An 18,675-nucleotide genomic window follows, 5' to 3' on the forward strand; every position below is an offset into this window, starting at 1 on the left:
GAGTGGACACCGGAGGGCAGCCTCAGCATGAGTCACAGGCATGAAACACACACCAGCCACCCTCTAGAGGTGAGCTGGCTGAATGGGCGGAATGACTTTCAGAGCCAAACTGTATCATTAACTTTTCAAAATAGCTCACATTTACAAATAAGTCTCGCTGTGCAGAAAATAAATGTACTTATCCACCAGACAGCGTCTCTCAGCTCCTCATTCACTGTGCTGCGGCGCCCCTCAGTGGTGTGACGGCGTCATGCATCCTGGCTAACCTTGGTGCACTGTAAAACATGCTCGCTTAATGCAGTGTTACCAAATAAAAAGAGAATTAGGCACATAACGTTACTGTGGTAAGACAGACACAACCAAACACATCAACGTTTGTCAATAAAACGCTGCCCCAGTGGTAATATCAGTGGTATTTCAAAAATGTGAGCAGAGGCGCTGTCGCTGCAAATATGCTACGTCGGAAGGACAAAATTAGGCGCGGAACTGGAGGCACCACAATACTCACGGTCTAGCTATCTGTTGCCTCTCTCTATGAAGGTATGGCTAGTAAGATATAATTATTTGTTATGACAGAATACTTTAGGAAACACTTGTTCTAAAGTTAGTTTCAGGATTATTACGACATGGATAGTCAGGTTTTACTATAGTAGCAGTGGTAACTTCTTACTTTATCAGCGCGTATGTTAATATTTGCTAACACCTTTTTATGCTAAGTTAGCTGTTTTTATTCAAAGCTTTTATATCTAATGCTTACTATGGTAAGAGAATGTGGCGTTATCTTGCCTTCATGGTTGTTATTGGCTTTCAAGACCAGCTACCAAGAATGTAAATAGCTTAAACCTAGCTGTCTTTGATGGATAAGTTGAAGTTAGCAAGCTAAGCTAGCTTTAGCTGCTTAGTAGCAGTAAGTTGTAGTGACCTAACTAGGTTCAGCGACCAATATCCAGTTTCAACATGGTCCCTATTAAGCAAGTGAATGTCAAGTATCATTCGTGATGTTGGCTATTGTTAGCGTTGTTAAACGTTGAAGTAATGTTAATCGAAGAAATACGGAAATACAACCATATAACCTTCATGTGCTGTTGCCAGAATTTACACTTATAGGTCTACTGGAGCTTTCACTCATATTACATGACCTCCATCAGCAGATTGAGTTGAGACAAGTTTTCCTGGGAAAGTTCTTTGATACCATCGACTTTTGAATTGGCACCTCTCTGTCACAGAGAAACAGCAACTCATTATCACAAAGGGCACTTATGGGCACTGCTTCTCTTCTGAATTGCGTAGAAACAAAGTTTTGGTCCAGTTCAGTGTGTTTACCATTCTGCACTTTGCTGATAGCAACAGCTGAAAGAAAACAAACATGGATCTATTCTGAATGTTTATTTTTGAAGTCATATATTTTGTCACCCCCAAAATATATATTTTTTTGTGCTATCTCTTGTAATATTTGTCAGCAGGTGATTGAGATGGCGTCCTCCAGATATGAGTCAAAGGGGTTCCTCACTAAAAAACTCAGGTCGCAGCATACTATGGTTATCAGCAGCCTGAGGAAGGAGAATGCCTACCTGAGGAAGACCCTGGCTGAGATGTCTCGTCAACATGCAGAACATTATAAGCTAGTAGAGGTAAACTTAATTAAACATTCGAGTTTAGCTGCTGTTTATCAAACAAAAGCCAACTAGACCACTTAGCTCCACCTGATGTTGTGTTTTAACTTTTTTATTCAGGGTATTATTTTACAGTAGTGGAGTATTAGTGAAACAACTTTTTTCTCTCTTGTCTTTTCACAGCTGTTCCTCTCGCTTGAATCTGTTAAGCGGTTGACCGGTCTGCAGCTGAAGCCCAAAGAGGAGAAAATTGCTTTGCCATCAGAGCAGCTGAGTGACGAAGAAAAGAAGCCGACAGATGAAGTGAGTATGAGGAGAAAGGACAGCATACCTAATTACACCACAGGGACTGAAGAAATGGAGAACAAGCATGTGAGCATCTCATCTAGCTGCCAATATCTTGAGAACAGAATCGCTGGAAAGAAGGTAAAGTACAACTTGATGCACATGAAAAGTAAGCACAAACTGTTCATTCTTCTGATGCTAAAACACAAAATGTTTTAAGGCTGGATATTACAACAAATGTTAAAAAAAAATAATAAAAACTTTGGCTGTATTTGTCACTTCCTATAAAATCTTTTCAGTGTTAGACACTTAAAAGTATGAACTGTTGTTTTGATCACCCTTGGGTGCAGATGGGTAGCATGTGAAATGCCATATTCACAGAGGACATTTTGGAATGTCACTGTAGAAAAAGCACAGGCACAGTAAAGGAAATCCCAGGTATCATTTTAATTGCCGATCCTCTTCACCTCCTACCACTTTTTCACCACTAGATGGCAGCAGTAGCATTTTCTTTTCAGTCTTCCATCTAGAGGAGGAGTATTGTCCATAAGAACACACTTCCTCATACAGTGCGTACTATCACAGTGACATTCTGGATTATGAAGACACCATAACACAAGAGACTGAGATGCTTTGAATCATCTGTGTTTTTGGCCTTTTTATGTCATAATGTCAGAATGTAGTAATCTTTTATTAAAGCAGTTGTGTAAATCGGGTTGTTCTTTCATGTATGTGTAAAGCTGTACCATATATTCCTGTCTTCAAATAGGACTCCACTTCAGATGAAGGGGCCTCATCTAACAAAATTAGAGAGCTGCAAAATCACCTCAGTGATGTAAGCGCTTTGTGGTTTGTCACACAGCTGTTTGTATTTTCAGCTAATCCACATCTTCGTTTTTAGTTACTCCTAACTTTGAAGTCTGTGTGTGCTTTTATATCCAAGAGTGGATGTGTGCCTGTGTACAGTATACATGTCTTGCTGAGTGTTTTTGCTTCAGAGCCAACCCCCTGGCACAACACTGTCTTTCTGTCTTTCTCGGTTATGTGCTTCTCATTCTTTTATTCAATCCCCCGAGGCCTTGGAGAAGAACAAGCAGTGGCTGGAATATGACCAGCAGAGAGAGGCCTATGTGAGGGCAAATCTGGCCAGAATTTTACGGCTTGAGAAGCAGCTGAATGAAGCCAATCAGGCCCGCTCACAGCGGCAGCACAATGAGGACCATTCAGATGGTGAGCCAGAGGGACAGTGGGCAGTGGGCACTCACCACTGGGGCAACAAGGGGCAACAGACTGTCACAACAAGGTTTTTAAGATCTCGAGATTGTCCTGAAGTAGCCCACTATCCTAGAATTTGGGGCCTGCAATGCACTTTTAGAACATTTTTTTATTGTTATATTACTACATGTAAGTGTGATTGTACCTAACATCTTTGACTGGAAATGTTAACCTGCAGAATCCTTCTTTTTTAGCTTTCAATCTGTTCATCTTTTCTCGTTACAGAGAAGGAGCGGATGAACCAGCTGCAGGAGAGCTTTGAGCAACTCCTACAGAAAGCCAACAATCACCTGATGCTGATCAGGGAAAAGAATGACATGACCAACCAGAACCTGTTAATGACCCACCAAAGGTATGTGTGCTGCTAAAAACAAGCTAAATCATACCATCCTGCTCAAAGTTGGAGAAGGTTAGACTGGTTGTCAGCTACATGACAGTTGATGTGTAGGTTCAAGGAAATGGAGAGGAGGGTAGAGGAGCTCAAGCAGCAGCTGCAGGCTGAAGAAATGAGCAGAAAAAGTGCTGCAGAAGATCAACATTGCTCTGAGGAAGAAAGGGTGAGTGCCAAGGGCAAAGACCTAAAACGCAGCCTGGATGATGAGAAGTCTCAGTCAGTGAACTTTGAGCTGCATGTACTTTTTCATTAAATTATTCATCTAGTAAGAAGGAAAACTACAAGACAAAATAGTTAAGACAAAAAAAATCTTTCTTCTCAGGAACAGGAACAGTGTATGTTAGATCGTCACCATGCAGACCGGGAGAAGATTAAAGACCTGGAGCGACAGGTATGACAGAAGCTCACTTTGTATCACCTGACCTCACACCTCTGTTATATTCGATTCTCCATTGTAACGCAAACTTTTAAAATTTTAGGTCCAGTTTTTTTCACAAGATCTTGAAGATGAGAGGCTAAACTGTTCATATTTGAAGAAGCTGATGGTCAGAGTCCTGAAGATGCTGCAAAAGAAAAAAGAGAGTGCAACAAGGCAGCCAAAGGTTGGCATGAATTGTGCAAAGGGCTAGATTAGTGCACATGCCGGCAAAAATTGTGATGCTGTTTTAAAACATGAATTAAACAGAAAATGATAACAAGCTAATCAATTTTGACTTAAAAATAAATCAGTACAAACACAATATATTTAATGTTTTACCTCATTAACTTAATTGTTTTTTGTAAATATATGCTTATTTTGAATTTGAAATTGGAACAGGGACAACAAAACTTGTTGAATAATCCTAAAACACCTGTCTAGAATATTCCAAAAGTAAACAGGTTAACTGGTTGTAGATGGTGGTATCATGGGTGGGTATGAAAGGGGCATCCTGGAAAGTCTCAGCTGTACAAATGCAAAAAATCACTACTTTGTGAAACATGCAGTTGTTAAAAGGATGTTACTACACAGCTCAGGAACACTAAGAATTGTTGTTTTTCGACCGTTCATTTGGAAATGACTGAATTTTTTATTAAGTAGTTTTACACAGTGTCCCAGCATTTTGGGAATCAGGTTTGTAGTAATCTGGTCTATAATTGAATATAAAAATATTGGTTAGTGCAAAGTGTTGTTGGTCAAAAATAGAACCATTTTAAAAAACTACCGAAGAAGCTGATTTCATCACTGAGATTCTTATTAGCTATAATTGATGGTTGCCTGCATTTTTTCAGAGAGAGCAGCAGTATCGCAGCTCAGGTGAAGAGGCCCGGCCACCCTGCATGCCCCCCAGAAACAGGCACACATCCTCCTCTCTCTGCAGCGGGCTGAATGAAAGCTTCCTGGAGTGTCCCAGCTGCCAGGCCGAGTACCCTGCCAATAACTACCGAGAGCTCATGAGCCACCTAGAAACCTGTCTCAACTAAGTTAAGCCACCTTGTTCAGTTCTGTATCTTCTGTTATATGGATTTCACCTGTGTTGTGTAAACCAGAGGTACAAGTTAATAAACAATAGTGTTGAATTGTTGAGGTTGTGGTTATGAAAATTTATTGAAATTAACCCACAAAGTTTTTGGTATTATTGGTATTGGTATAAGTATTATTATAATAGTTTGTTTTGAAATTTTATATTTTACTGTACTCTTAGGTGTTCCCTATATTTTCATGTAGCGCCATGATCAGGTCAGAATTTCACCAGTTTGTGTTTTGCTTTGTCAAATCATGCTGCCATAGGCTCTTGACCTCTCCCAGTTCTGAAACTGTTCAGATGAATAACTCAAAACAGCTTGTGTAAGTTAATCCCTTTCCTGCGCTATTTAAGGAAGTGGATTAGTATTGCTAGCTGACAATATGGAGTCAGAGGTCTGCGCAGTGGCTGTGGGCTTTGAAAGGGAACGTGACACCAAGGGTTAACCTACTTTAAAGGCTTCAGAAAAAGATGTCCATATGGTTTAGACACCTTGTAACTTGCTGTGCCTTTCAGGAACTTATCATAGGGAAACGTCTTCATGGAAAGTTAGAATATGAGCTAAGCCTGTCTGAGAGGCAGACATAGAGCCAAGAGGCTGTTTATCCTGGGGCCTCGGACATTAGATTATCAACACCAGATATGACCAAAAATCCTTTGAGAGCAATATGGATGTGTCTTAGCTAATTTTAGCTGAATCAAATATAAAAAAAACAAGTACAGGTATAGGTAAATCTTTCCTCTCCCCAAACATCACTGTAGGGTTTGAAAAGCATATTTTCGGCTACTGATTCATTTATTATTTGTAATGTGGATCACCTGGAAGTAAACACAATTCTCAACATAAATACATGTTGTCAAACTAATTAGATCTCGCAATTTACACAGTATTAAACAGTTGGGTTGATTGAAGATTAGAACTAGATTAACCCACAGGGAAGTAGGGTCAATCCAAGATACCAACAGACTTTACTGAGTAGTAATTACATGTAGAGGTCCTCCCAGAGATTAAATGCAATCATGTGCATTTACTCAAGAAACTTACCCAAAAAGAAACAAATTTGAGTTACTTCTGTATTACTTTATTGTTACATAATTCATTGCAAAATCATCAAAAATCACAACACGATTTGTGTGACAAATCAGCTTCATGATGAAGCACTGTGTAGTGTGGCAGAGATGTCCTGGCTCTAAAAATGCGGCTCTCCAGATGTAAAATAAACAACAGATATCACGTCATAATGATTTTGATATTTTATTCATTTAACATTTAATATTTAATATTTTGATGCAAAAAAAATATCCTTCACACTATTCCTGAATCGTACGGCAATCACAATATCTGTCAGAGTAATACCAGCATGATATTTTAACCATATAGTACTGCCCTGCATTACTTGATAATTTCCATTTTATGAAGTGGCATACTTCTACTCCACAACATCTCAGTGGCAAATATTGTACTTTTAAACTTAACATTTTTCATGAATCATTACTTGTCAGATTACAGTTTTTCATACCTTTCCTCCTTCGTCCTACCTGAAAATGCATTTGCTAAAAACAGGCTATACTTGTGAATAGCTGACTTTTTGGACATACAGGATTCTCACACGCGAATGATGCTGCAAACCTGTGATAGTCTTACACACTTCATTGTACACTGTGCTTCAATATTAATAAAAAGAAATAATCTTGTCTTATCCCTTCCCGTCTTAAATATGTACTGCAGAAAAATGGCACACAGTCATCAGTACAGATTGTGCGGATTTCGAGTAGAGCAGAGTAAAATGTTTAACTATACGGTGGAATACAAAAGCACAGAGAACATTTTGCAGTGTTTGTTTATCAGCTGGAGCAAAGAGCGTGATAAAGGCTTGTCGCCACCCTCCGTCCCTCCTCCTCCTCCCCTGCTCTTTCATCATTTTGTGCCTTATCAGCTCATTTGCCCCATTCACTGGTGCGGCGTGAAATCAGTTAGCACGTCTGATCTAGATCACCTTTTTCTGCCTTCATGGATTTTAAACCTCGCACTCACTTTCTCCATTTCAGGAACTTCACTTATTTTTCCTTCTTCTCTGAGCTGCACCGCTCAGATCATGTTGCCATCACTATTGTCGAGACCCTGGCTATCACTGCTGTCTTCCTGCTGTCCGTGGCAGCAAATGCGGTCGCCGCAGCCCTGGTAACCTGGGAACGCAGACTGCCTGCCAACAAAACCATCCTGACCCTGAACTTGTTTGTGGCCGACCTGCTGTTCGTCAGCATGATCCCTCTGATTGTGGCAGTGCGGTGGACTGTGTCCTGGACGCTCGGGTATACGGCCTGTCGCACTGTGCTCTATGTCATCTGTATGAGCGGATGTGTCACCATCACTACCCTGGCCTCCATCAGTGTGGAGAGGGTCCAGGCTATCCTTCGGATGCAGAGTCTGCCCACTTTAAACCCCAAGATGGTGACTGCCATCCTCTTCTTCATCTGGGCCTTTTCTGCTCTCACCTGCTTACCCGTCAGTCTGTACTTCACTGTGATGGAAGTGGACTTCTCTGAGCAGGTACCAGATGGATTTGTAGACAAAATGAAAGCTCAGTGTCCCTGCAACTAATGTATGTATTTTTTTCCTTTTTATTTCTTTCGTCTTATCTACAGGAACATTTACACATTTGCACTCTCAGGTGGCCCGACGCGACTGGAGAGATTGTGTGGGATGTCGCATTCACTGCCCTGTGCTTCCTTGTCCCTGGATTAATAATTGTGGCCAGTTACAGCAAAATATTACAGGTGGGTTTGTTGATCAATATTGAACTCAATTAAGCTGCAGATGAATACACATTTGGTTCTCTGGTGAGTATTCACAGCACCAGGACACTGCATTGCATTTGAGACTGACTCAACTGTTTTTGGACAACAATATAGCTTTATTCACATATGAATTGTGCCAGCCTGTTCAATTATTTTTTTCATGTATAAAACAACAAGACGTTATAATACTTGAAGAAGCTGGCAGGATGAAGTTCATGCCAGCTGAGATAGACATTTGCGTTTCATGCATTTAGTTCCTCCTGGTGGAGGTGTCTGGAAAATGTCAGGGTAGCATAGTGTGAAAACACTGAAACCCTTGTTGGTTGTTTTTAGAAAAACACAGAATATATCCAGCCTTATCCTTTAAAACTTGGAGCGGAACGTTTCAGCCCGTCAGTCTCACTGATGTTGACTGATGACTGAAATATTTACTTGTCATTTTTTTGGTCCCCCTTTGGTTTTGTGCACGTTATACTTTTTCCTTCACCTTATTGACAATGTAATCTTTTCCCCTCGAGTCATAGGTTGTGTAAGAGACGTGCATTATTTAGTCAACAATTCACTTTCACACATATATTGACATTTCTCTTTGTACCATCAGTGAGTATCAGTCACTTCTCTGTCAGAGATGAGTGTGCTTTGTCAATTATTCATGCAGACATTGATTCAGAGGTTTCAGAGCATTGCACTATCAGTTGTCAATATAGCATTACACAACCAGTTCTACAAATGAGGACATTAATATGATAGCGTGATACAAAAAAATGATTCTGAGAAGTCAGAAATTGATTTGACTTTGTTTGAGAAACATTGGTGGCAAACACAAAGGCCATCTCGCACCATGAGAGTATTGACTTTGGTATTGCATATATATGTGTGTGTGTGTGTGTGTGTGTGTGTCAAAGTACAGAATAGCAGTATTGTCTAATATTATATTATTTGTATTTCAGATTGCTAAAAATTGTAGGCAAAGGCTCCGACCCCGAGACAGGCAGCCCTCAGTCGGAGACTCTCTCGTCTACCACGTCTCCCGTCAGGACATGAAGCTCTTCCGAACACTTCTGGTTCTTGTGCTCTCTTTCGTAATCATGTGGAGCCCAATTTTCATCATCACCTTCATCATCCTGGCTAGAAACTTCCTGGGTCACCTAAATGTCTCATCTACCATGTTCTTCTGGGTGGTAACATTCACGCTGGCAAACTCAGCCCTCAATCCAATCCTCTACTCAGTCTGCCAGTTCAAGAATGGCTGGCGCAGGCTCTGCTGTGGCTCTGAGGTAGCACCGCTGAGAAAAGCACCTTGTGGCAATGGTCGAACACAAGGGATACATCCATGATTGTCAAACTTAACATTTAGCATGTTGTGTGTACCTCTTGACTTTTGATTAACAATGTACAGTATACATCTCATTTAAGACACAATCTTGGCATGCTCGCTGCATTCCTGAGCCGGTGCGATCCTTCTACTTTTCTGAATCTCACAAAGTCAAACAGTCGTGAATTTGTTAAATTTACAATGAATCTTAGTTTTCCTGCAGTTTGTTTTCAGGCTACAAAAATGTCTCTTATCCCATAATCACAAATAATAAATGTGGTGTTTCAATACAGCACAGATTATTATTGGCTGAAATAATACTGAGCTATTTCATAATAAACCTGTTAAATGAATCTTTAAAATCGTAATATTGAAAGTGTTTTGTTTCTTAAAATGTCAGAAGTTGGTCAGAAACTAATTCATTGATTAATCAGACTTACATTAATCTTTGTATTATTGTGAACATTCATATAACCATTTTTTTACGACGCCTTTTCCTTCATGTCATCTGACTGCGAAGTAGATATTAGTGTCTCGTACTCAGGTCATACTAACAATTAGCAGTTTCCCTGCCAACACAAGTAATTAAACTCTAAGCGTAAGTCAACAATCCCACTTAATCCTGTAAATGGTTAAATGTATCCTCTATCTACAGACGTGGCACAGGAGAGCCAGGCTAGGAACATCGGTGCATTTGTTTCTTTATGGAGGAATGCCTGTCGATGAACTTGACCAAACTACTGCTTATTGTCGGTATTTCTTCTGATTTTACCAGCGGTGGTGCACTTATTTTGTGCTCGCGAGATGTCACTTAATCATTACATTAATCACTGTCTCTTATGCATAGCCTCTCAGACATTATAAGAACCTTAAACGCAGCTTTTATCAAGCAGTCGACGACTCCTCTGACCTTCTTTGCCTGGCATTATTGTTATGGTATTATCCTTATCCTCTTAAAATCGCACAACTCTTTCCACCACAATGTTTGACACTTAAGATGAAACAACAGTATTCTGACTATTAGTATACACAGGGTGAGTTGAACATTATCTCAGTATGTTACTGAGTAAACTCTGAGATATAATGAAGGTCTTCCCTGCCCTCTCCTACTGAGCAGGTCATGCTGCAGCTTCCATAACTGAGTTATCACCTGTGATTGGATTGGCTAAAATGACAAGTGGCTGGACTTACAAGTTAAGAAAGATAAGGGGCTTTATGATTCTAACGTCACAGTAATTAGTTTCCCCTAGGATCCCCTTACCCGGTAAGCCACCCGCTACCTGCTGTTGCCGGGGGGGGGAGGTTGGAGCCTCGGCTTCGGTCGTGTGTCCTCAGAGGAGTTAGGAAATGTCTCAGTAGCGTCTGCGCTGGCATATCCTCTTGAGGCCATCTTTACCATTCCGCTCTTCATCCATCCAGCTGCACCAGTCTGAGAGGAGCAACTTTGTGCAGCTACAGAGGGCATCGCTCATCTGAACTCGGACGACATGGCAGACAAAGACACTGTAGAGAAGTTCCTTGACAACAACCCCCAGGTTGCAAAGGAGTACTACGAAAAGAAAGTCAAGGCTGATGTGATTACCGCTGCCTTCGGCGCACAGGTGCAGGTGAAAGACCCGGCCTCTTACAAGGATGTCACCACCATCCAGGAGGCCGAGTTCATGTTTGAGCTCATAAAGGAGTTGCAAGGCGCCGACAAGATGGAGAAAGCCCTGCACAAAGTTCTCCAGAGGATTGCTCTGCTGATCCAGGCTGACCGCTGCAGTTACTGGGGCTTCAGGGCTCGTAATGGGACGCCCGAGCTTTCCTCGATTCTCTTCGACGTGACACACAATTCTTCATACGACAAAAACATAGTCAACCCAAACGTAGAGATTGTTTTTCCCACCGACATGGGACTTGTTGGATGGACTGCGCACTCCAAGAAGCCTCAGAACATCATTGATGTTAAGAAGGTGAGCTAATGACAAAACTCGTAACTGAACTGAGACTTTAGACATGAAGTAACATGGAACAAACCAGGCTGAGTAAAGATGAGAAAACCTTCATCTTGGAACTTTGTTTTAGGAACCTTAGGAACCTAAATTCAGTTCAGCACTGGAACTGTGAAGCTTTAATCTTTCTCATGTTGATTCCCAACTCAATTTTAGCGTAAAAGCATGCATGGAAATACAGTTGATCTGCAGGAGACATGTTCCCTTAATTTACCTTGCAGTCTGTATATTGGTGCACAGCCTTTAACCACTCTCCTTATTGTTTCCAGGACTCTCATTTCAGTGACTTTGTGGATAAACAGACCAAATACACCACCAAATGCATGCTCAGTTTTCCTATCATGAGTGGAAAAGAACCCATCGGTGTCATCATGGCGCTCAACAAACAAGGCGCCAGTGAATTCTCAAAGAGCGATCAGGAGGTGAGTGAGCAGAATATTCACTTTTAATAACTATACTTGTGTATAGTGTTGACTCACAGAAACTGCACTTAGTTGGGCTGCGGGTTTGTGCCATGTGTAGTAGACAGACAAACCCAGTGCAAGGAGCTTGACTTGATCTTGACCTGCAAGGCAAAATTGCCAATTTTAGCCCATCAGCTTCCTGTCACCGACCTGTATATTTAGAAGCTTGGGTAACTGTTTTGACAGCTCAACTTATAATCCTTTTAGGAAGAAGAAGCGCAGACATTTTTCTTGTCTTGGGTCATGGCCCACTTGTGACTCTCGAGGTCATCCAAGTTAAGATTTGTCGGAGAGAGTGGCTTAAATCTGCCGAACATATGGATTTGATCCTTAAAGTTTTGCTTTTTTTTTTTCGTTACAGCTCTTCAATAAATATATGAACTTTGCTGCTGTGATCTGTCTGCAAGCCCACACGGCTTACATGTGGGATGTCGAGTCCAGGAGAAGCCAGGTAAACACTCACAGTAATAAATCTGTTTTTTGCACCAAAAGCAATTACTGAATGGCACAAGAAACAAAATTGCCCATGAAAGTCATAAGATGTGTTTTTCTTCCTTGTTGTAGGTGTTGCTGTGGTCAGCCAGCAAGGTTTTTGAGGAGTTGACTGATATTGAGAGGCAGTTTCACAAAGCCTTGTACACAGTGAGGACATATATCAAGTGCGAGAGATACTCTGTGGGACTCCTGGACATGACCAAAGACAAGGTGTGTGGAGGAAAGTCTGAAAAACGATTCATCTCTTACTTTCAGTGCCGATAATTTCATTTCACAGCGATTGTATCTGCAGCTGCATTCATTGCAATGGTTTTCATATTTTTTTGAGTTGATAATGCCGTATATAGAAAACATGACTTTGTATTTTTGTTAACCAGGAATTCTTCGACGAGTGGGCAATCAAACTAGGAGAACAGGAGCCATACAAAGGCCCCAAGACACCTGATGGCAGAGTAAGTCCAACAAATTATTCTCATCGACCCATTTTCATGTCTTTAAAACTATCAAAAAACGCAATTTTTATGTTTAAAACTTTCAGGAAATCAGCTTCTACAAGATTATTGACTATTTGCTGGAAGGCAAAGAGGAGATCAAAGTTATCCCGTAAGTGTGGTGATGTAATGTCGCACAGCATTTAGCCTGATGATACAGCCTCATTTGCATTTTGGAAATGCCAGTCTGCAGTGACTCATTCTCTCTAAACTCACAGCGGCCCCCCGGCCGACCACTGGGCTCTGGTCAGCGGACTCCCCTCATATGTAGCAGAGAATGGATTTGTAAGTTCCACTTTTGTTGCGTTCATTTTTTTACGCAACTCAACAGCACTTCAGTAATTTGTGTCACTGATCTGCTGATCTCCAAACACACACACAATAAAGGTTTTGCTTCCCCTAGATCTGCAACATGATGAATGCTGCAGGAGACGAGTACTTTTCATTTCAGGTGAGACACCACTCACTGAAGGCCCTCATTCAGTTATACTCACTTTCGCAGTTAAGTTCACTAAAATAACTTGACTATTCTCTTTGATTCATTTGACAGAAAGGACCAGCGGATGAGACTGGATGGATGATTAAGAATGTGCTCTCCCTCCCTATCGTCAACAAAAAGGAAGAAATTGTTGGTGTTGCCACTTTCTTCAACAGGCTCGATGGCTACCCCTTCGACGAGAATGATGAACAGATCACAGAAGTATGGAAAAACATCTCGGGCACATTTTTTGCCTCACTGTTTTAGCCTCTTTACATTACATCTTTCAAACACTCTAATAATAACCTCCAACGGCACCTTATTGGGATTTATATTCATGTAAATATTCTTATAGAATAAAGCTTGTTTGGAAGAATTTGGTAATAGTTCAAAATACATTTGGAATTAAATGGATTGTTTTGTATTCGTCCGTGTCACTAGGCTCTAACCCAGTTCCTCGGCTGGTCCACCCTGTGCAGCGACACATACGACAAACTGAACAGGACAGAGTGGGGTAAAGAAATCTCCCAGGAAATGCTCATGTATCAGACAACGGCCACACTGACTGACGTGCAAACCATTCTGGTAAGCTGCTGCCTCAGTTGACTGATATCTCTTCAACCAAATGGAAAACCAATTATATATATATATATATATTTTTTTTTTCCCAAACTCAGAACACGCAAGAGAAGTTAGGCTCTGCACCAGAGGACTGTGACACGAAGGAGATGTACAAACTGTTGGTAAGCACTGCGACACGTTGCCTCCAAGGCTCCTAGTGAACTCGGGTTGTTTAGGATGGTATGCTGACTGTTGGCGATGTGTTTCAAATTCGCAGAGAACCAACATCCCTGAAGCCAAGACCGTGGAACTCCTCGAGTTCCGCTTCAGCGACTTCCCCTTGTCAGAGTTCGAACTCATCAAGTGCGGAATCCGCTGCTTCTTTGAGCTGGGCGTGGTGGAGAAGTTCAAAGTCCCACCTGAGGTACAGTGTGGAGTATACCACAGCAAAACCTCCACTGAAACACTCAACACACACACGTCTATGCATATTTGGTGCAGAGAGGGAACATTTTTTGATTGAGGTCAAACTGAACTGGCACTTCAGTTAAGCTATTATTGCTGTTTGTGTATTTTTCTCAGGCTGGTTTGGCCGAGATTTGTTGCTATGTAACTCTTAATAGGTGTTTATGTGATCTGAGTGTAATCTTTGACTCATTGCACCTCTGTTTTATTTCTGCGTTGTAGATCCTGACGCGATGGATGTACACGGTTCGCAGGGGATACCGTGACATCACCTATCACAACTGGAGGCACGGCTTCAATGTCGGACAAACCATGTTTACTCTGCTGCTCGTAAGTTTGATTTCTCATCTGAATGTTTAGTCTCTATGACCTCCTCTACTGTTGGCCATAACACAGGGCTGTCCTCTTCGCTCTGCAACAGACAGGCAAACTGAAGAAGTATTACTCTGATCTCGAGGCCTTCGCCATGGTTGCTGCTGGATTCTGCCACGATATTGACCACAGGGGGACCAACAATCTGTACCAGACAAAGTAAGATTTTTGCGAGGCGTTTACAGCGAGAAATTGAAAGTGACGCGCTTGAAATGTTTAACTTATTTGCTCTGGCTCTTGTGGACTCTTGTAGGAGTTTATCTCCACTGGCAAAACTGCACAGCTCCTCAGTTATGGAGCGACATCATCTTGAGTACAGTAAGACACTGATGGAGAATGAGGTGGGTGCTCACATGTTAATATTTATGCATTTGTCATTGTGGAGGAAATTTCTAAAATGTGCAAATGTTTTTCATGCTGTGCTGTCTAATCTTATTCTCCTGCTGTTCTTCACAGAACCTGAATATCTTCCAGAACCTCCAGAAGCGTCAGTTTGAGACGGTGCAACATCTGTTTGAAGTTTGCATTATTGCCACTGATCTCGCCCTGTATTTCAAGTAAGGAATGTCAGAAGAGCGTGTGTCACATTTTCGATTAATCATCATCATGACTTTCAATGACTTTTGAAAAGATCTGACAGCGTTCTCGTCTTTCAGGAAGAGAACAATGTTCCAAAAGATTGTGGAAAGTGTAGAGGGGATTGCAGATGAGAAGGAGAAGATCAGCTACGTCTCCAACAACGCAACCAGGAAGGAAATTATCATGTAAATGCACAGCTTGTCGTGTAAAGTAGCCACCCTTGTTTCACTTGACCATTTGTCTAGATGAAGTTGATTCAAAACTGTTCCTCGATGGTGTTTTCCGCAGGGCAATGATGATGACAGCTTGTGATCTGTCAGCCATTACAAAGCCATGGGAGGTTCAGAGCAAGGTGTGTTCCCGTCTCCTTGTGTCATGATTACAGAGCATCGATCATTCAGCCGTTGTCGCCGTCTTAAAGGTTTCTTGTGGTTTCTAGGTCGCTCTGATGGTGGCAGCAGAGTTTTGGGAGCAAGGAGACCTGGAAAGGACCGTTCTCGATCAGCAGCCCATTGTAAGCGCTTTTAGCTATGTTTTTGTGTATCACCTGCACTGTGCGTGTCGTGCATAAATCCATAAAAATACTCATCATCTCCTGCTTCTTCTACTTTAGCCAATGATGGACAGAGCTCATGCAGAAGAGCTGCCTAAGATGCAGTGTGGTTTCATCGACTTCGTCTGCTCTTTTGTGTACAAGGTAAATACAAAGCATGTTTATGGATATAAATCTATATGATCTTGACGTGTATATTTGAATATAAAATGTATAGAATTTGCTCATGTCTGCGTCTGTTGTTTGTTTGCAGGAGTTCTCTCGTTTCCACACAGAGATCAGCCCCATGTTCGAAGGGCTGACCATCAACAGGGGAGAGTGGAGGGCTCTCGCTGACGTCTACGAGGCCAAGATGAAGGCCATCGAAGATGAAAAGAAGAGGCTGGAAGGTGGAGACCCACAACGTGAGTGCGAACACCTTGAATTCAAATCCCCTCTGCATAATCTGTGTTTGCGCTGGCACCCATCTCTTACTGTCTTTGTCACTGGTTCCTTCAACAGCTGCAGAAGCGAAGTCAAAGACGTGTGTTGTGTGCTAGACCTCCAGGACCGCCGACGCATTTCTGGATGTTTGTCTGGATGTGTATTTGTACAGTGTGTGTATGAGCATGAGCATGCGTTCACAGATAAACACAAAAAAAAACACGAAATGGTTATTATTTTTATAAACTTTAATGTTTATGTTCTCTTCTATGGAAATCAAATTTAATCAAGAACATATGGATGCGATGCAATGTAAACATTAATTCAACATTAGTCTTGATATACTAAAAGAACTACTGGAATCATTAAGAAGAGTACACATATGTATTTTATTATGAATATTTATACTGAATGCAATGTAAGGATATTTAGCTAACTTTCTTTGACTCATGACATGATGTGAATAGCAATATTAGGCTGCAAATACAGTTTGAGCTGTTATATCTGAGTATTTTTTGAATATAATTATGGTAATAAAATGCTCTCACTTTGTTGAAAAACAGCTCAAAGCAAAATAACTACTGACTTTTATTGCATGTTGTGTTTTTAAAAATTCAAACATATGTCCCTGGTAAAGGGGTGAGAGATGTAAGGAGATTTGCCAGGACTGGATTTAGTAATAAGCCACCTCTAGCCCTGAGGCTTAACTTTTTAAGTCCCCTGCTTACATAAAGTAATGTCCCGTTCATAAGTCAGCGTGTCCAGTGTGCATGTGGCCCGCAGGACACGGGAAGGTGTCATGTGGAAACACTGTGCGGCACGCAGAGTCAAATCCACCAAGTGTCAGAGAAATGCTATTGTCTGATGATGTGTTGTGATTTCTGAAACCTGACATGTTGAGATTTATTTTCGGAGAGCTTGTGACACGGGTAGCGCATAGCAGAACAATGTCAGATTTTATTGTGTTTTCTTTTTGGATGTGAATTATTTGTTTGCTCAGCTATGAACTTTGAATCTCAGTGACTGCAACATTTGCAAGGAAACTCTGTCAGGCATGTATAGCATTAAATACACAATCATATGTGCAATAGCATCATGTATAAAATATGTATAAGATATGTAAAATCTCAATAAAGTCTATTTTCCTCAGACTCTATTTTCATGTCCGTCTTGTGCATCTAAAGTGCATTTCAGTCTTTCTTCAGGTCCAGAACAACAGTAGTTGCGTTTACACAAATTAAGACTTTTGCGCTTAATTTCAGCTGCAGTATGGATGCAACACCACAGTATATTATCTACAGTGTATTGATTATTGAGTAGAAAGAGTCTCCTTATGGTGACTTGCAGTTTCATTGATTTCATGAACGATCAGCACGCCTCAGTGTGTTCACTACGACTTACATCAGGCCCAAGAGGGGTGTAGGAGGGCAAGGCTGACCAAACATCACCTTTTAATCAGCCTCTAACAAGCTTACAGGTGATCTGTGTTTACAGACTTGGAACTGGTCTCTGTTTTTAAACGTTCAACATCAATCAAATATAAATGTATGTATGAGCAAGACAATTATGGATGCAATAAGCCAACGGACGCATCCTTACACTGACTTAATATCACATTTTACAAAGACTACATGAAGAAGAAAATATATGAAATCGCCCTTTATAGTCTGCAGTTTTCAAATGCAGCACATCTTTCCGTATTAAGCAGCACAGTCGGGTGGTCTGACCTTTGACTGCTGGCAGGTCGCTTGACCTCAGCTGGGATGACTAGAGGATGTTCTGGTGCGTCATTTGAGAATATCTGCCGAAGATCCCACCCAGGTTAAAGGTATCACAGCACTCCCTGCTCCTTCTGCCATTTTTTTTATTTTTCATTTTTATTTTTCATGTTTTAGACAGAGATTAACCATAACTTACTTTCAGCTCTTGTGCTACTAGAAAAACAAAACAACATTCTACAGTGATGGTAAATTACTGTGCCACTTACAACTGAAACACAGGACGTGTTTTCTTGTGTCACTGCTCTGAGTGATCATCCCCCTCGATATGATTGGCCCTGGCAGGAGAGTAACAGGTGGCGAGCAAACTTTATGGTTCATACAGGACACCACCGTCACGTCATAGAAGGTAAGCCAGCTTCGTGGACTCTTAAGACACATTAAGACAGCGTGCTGGACCAGAGGTTAAGGAGCAAACAGGTATCTTCACTTAATGTGCAGCTTTCACTGGTGGAAGAAGACAGGAGGAGCAGGAGGCTGGCCACCTCTATGGACCATGATATGAGCAGGAGGCTTGGAGAGTTGTATGAATATCAGTTCTGACTTACAGAAATTTAAAATCAATGATTATTTCCAGTGTTGTAAATAAGGTCAACAAAAAAGTTGAATAAAACAAAAAAGGTGAATAAAACTTGAATAAAATGTTGTTAGAATATTACTTTGGTGGAAAGAAAGAATCACAAAAACAAATAGTATTTGAGTAAAAATATCTGACATCAAATAAACTCAAGTCTCAAAAGCACACATGAAAGTAGAATTACACATATACTTCCATGTGAATATGCACTGGATACTAACAGTTGACCAATTTCTGGCCCGTCCGACAATTGGATCAGATA

The 18,675-nt window shown here is 41.1% G+C and overlaps 3 protein-coding genes across 10 annotated transcripts; all 3 read left to right on the forward strand.

Annotated features, from left to right (window-relative positions):
• Positions 1-12: 12 nt before the first annotated feature.
• On the forward strand, positions 13-5,129 carry LOC119033608 (centrosomal protein of 55 kDa-like). Of its 8 annotated transcripts, none has more exons than XM_037123927.1 (10): positions 13-69; positions 1,461-1,631; positions 1,797-2,039; positions 2,668-2,733; positions 2,975-3,128; positions 3,399-3,525; positions 3,622-3,730; positions 3,890-3,958; positions 4,047-4,169; positions 4,837-5,129. In XM_037123927.1, the coding sequence occupies exons 1-10, from the start codon at positions 28-30 to the stop codon at positions 5,026-5,028; spliced, it is 1,296 nt and encodes a 431-aa protein (XP_036979822.1). In that variant the 5' UTR covers positions 13-27; the 3' UTR covers positions 5,029-5,129. The 8 variants fall into 8 exon arrangements, with proteins under 8 accessions (XP_036979822.1, XP_036979828.1, XP_036979823.1 ...); XM_037123933.1 differs by having other exon boundaries at positions 1,797-1,916; XM_037123928.1 differs by having other exon boundaries at positions 1,464-1,631.
• Positions 5,130-5,269: 140 nt separating this feature from the next.
• Positions 5,270-9,475, forward strand: LOC119033610 (free fatty acid receptor 4-like). The gene is made up of 3 exons (XM_037123935.1): positions 5,270-7,620; positions 7,716-7,847; positions 8,819-9,475. The coding sequence occupies exons 1-3, from the start codon at positions 7,081-7,083 to the stop codon at positions 9,203-9,205; spliced, it is 1,059 nt and encodes a 352-aa protein (XP_036979830.1). The 5' UTR covers positions 5,270-7,080; the 3' UTR covers positions 9,206-9,475.
• A 198-nt stretch (positions 9,476-9,673) lies between these two features.
• Positions 9,674-17,214, forward strand: LOC119033604 (cone cGMP-specific 3',5'-cyclic phosphodiesterase subunit alpha'-like). Its single transcript, XM_037123921.1, has 22 exons — positions 9,674-11,138; positions 11,447-11,599; positions 12,003-12,092; positions 12,206-12,346; positions 12,514-12,588; positions 12,675-12,739; positions 12,846-12,912; positions 13,031-13,078; positions 13,178-13,327; positions 13,547-13,690; positions 13,783-13,848; positions 13,944-14,090; positions 14,354-14,461; positions 14,553-14,662; positions 14,757-14,844; positions 14,960-15,060; positions 15,160-15,267; positions 15,371-15,434; positions 15,522-15,596; positions 15,696-15,779; positions 15,889-16,039; positions 16,137-17,214. The coding sequence occupies exons 1-22, from the start codon at positions 10,671-10,673 to the stop codon at positions 16,172-16,174; spliced, it is 2,541 nt and encodes an 846-aa protein (XP_036979816.1). The 5' UTR covers positions 9,674-10,670; the 3' UTR covers positions 16,175-17,214.
• The last annotated feature ends 1,461 nt before the right edge of the window (positions 17,215-18,675 follow it).

The sequence above is a fragment of the Acanthopagrus latus genome, chromosome 15 (assembly GCF_904848185.1).
Source record: "Acanthopagrus latus isolate v.2019 chromosome 15, fAcaLat1.1, whole genome shotgun sequence".
Lineage (NCBI taxonomy): Eukaryota > Metazoa > Chordata > Actinopteri > Spariformes > Sparidae > Acanthopagrus > Acanthopagrus latus.

Bases quoted from the DNA above. Each gene is read 5' to 3' on its own strand.
- LOC119033608 (XM_037123927.1), top strand. From the start codon at position 28: ATGAGTCACAGGCATGAAACACACACCAGCCACCCTCTAGAG. The intron at 70-1,460 runs GTGAGCTGGCTG...AATATTTGTCAG, and splicing joins ACACCAGCCACCCTCTAGAG to CAGGTGATTGAGATGGCGTC. The intron at 3,959-4,046 runs GTATGACAGAAG...TTAAAATTTTAG, and splicing joins TTAAAGACCTGGAGCGACAG to GTCCAGTTTTTTTCACAAGA.
- LOC119033610 (XM_037123935.1), top strand. From the start codon at position 7,081: ATGGATTTTAAACCTCGCACTCACTTTCTCCATTTCAGGAACTTCACT. The intron at 7,621-7,715 runs GTACCAGATGGA...TCTTATCTACAG, and splicing joins AAGTGGACTTCTCTGAGCAG to GAACATTTACACATTTGCAC. The intron at 7,848-8,818 runs GTGGGTTTGTTG...TTTGTATTTCAG, and splicing joins GTTACAGCAAAATATTACAG to ATTGCTAAAAATTGTAGGCA.
- LOC119033604 (XM_037123921.1), top strand. From the start codon at position 10,671: ATGGCAGACAAAGACACTGTAGAGAAGTTCCTTGACAACAACCCCCAG. The intron at 12,913-13,030 runs GTAAGTTCCACT...TGCTTCCCCTAG, and splicing joins ATGTAGCAGAGAATGGATTT to ATCTGCAACATGATGAATGC. The intron at 15,268-15,370 runs GTAAATGCACAG...TGTTTTCCGCAG, and splicing joins ACCAGGAAGGAAATTATCAT to GGCAATGATGATGACAGCTT.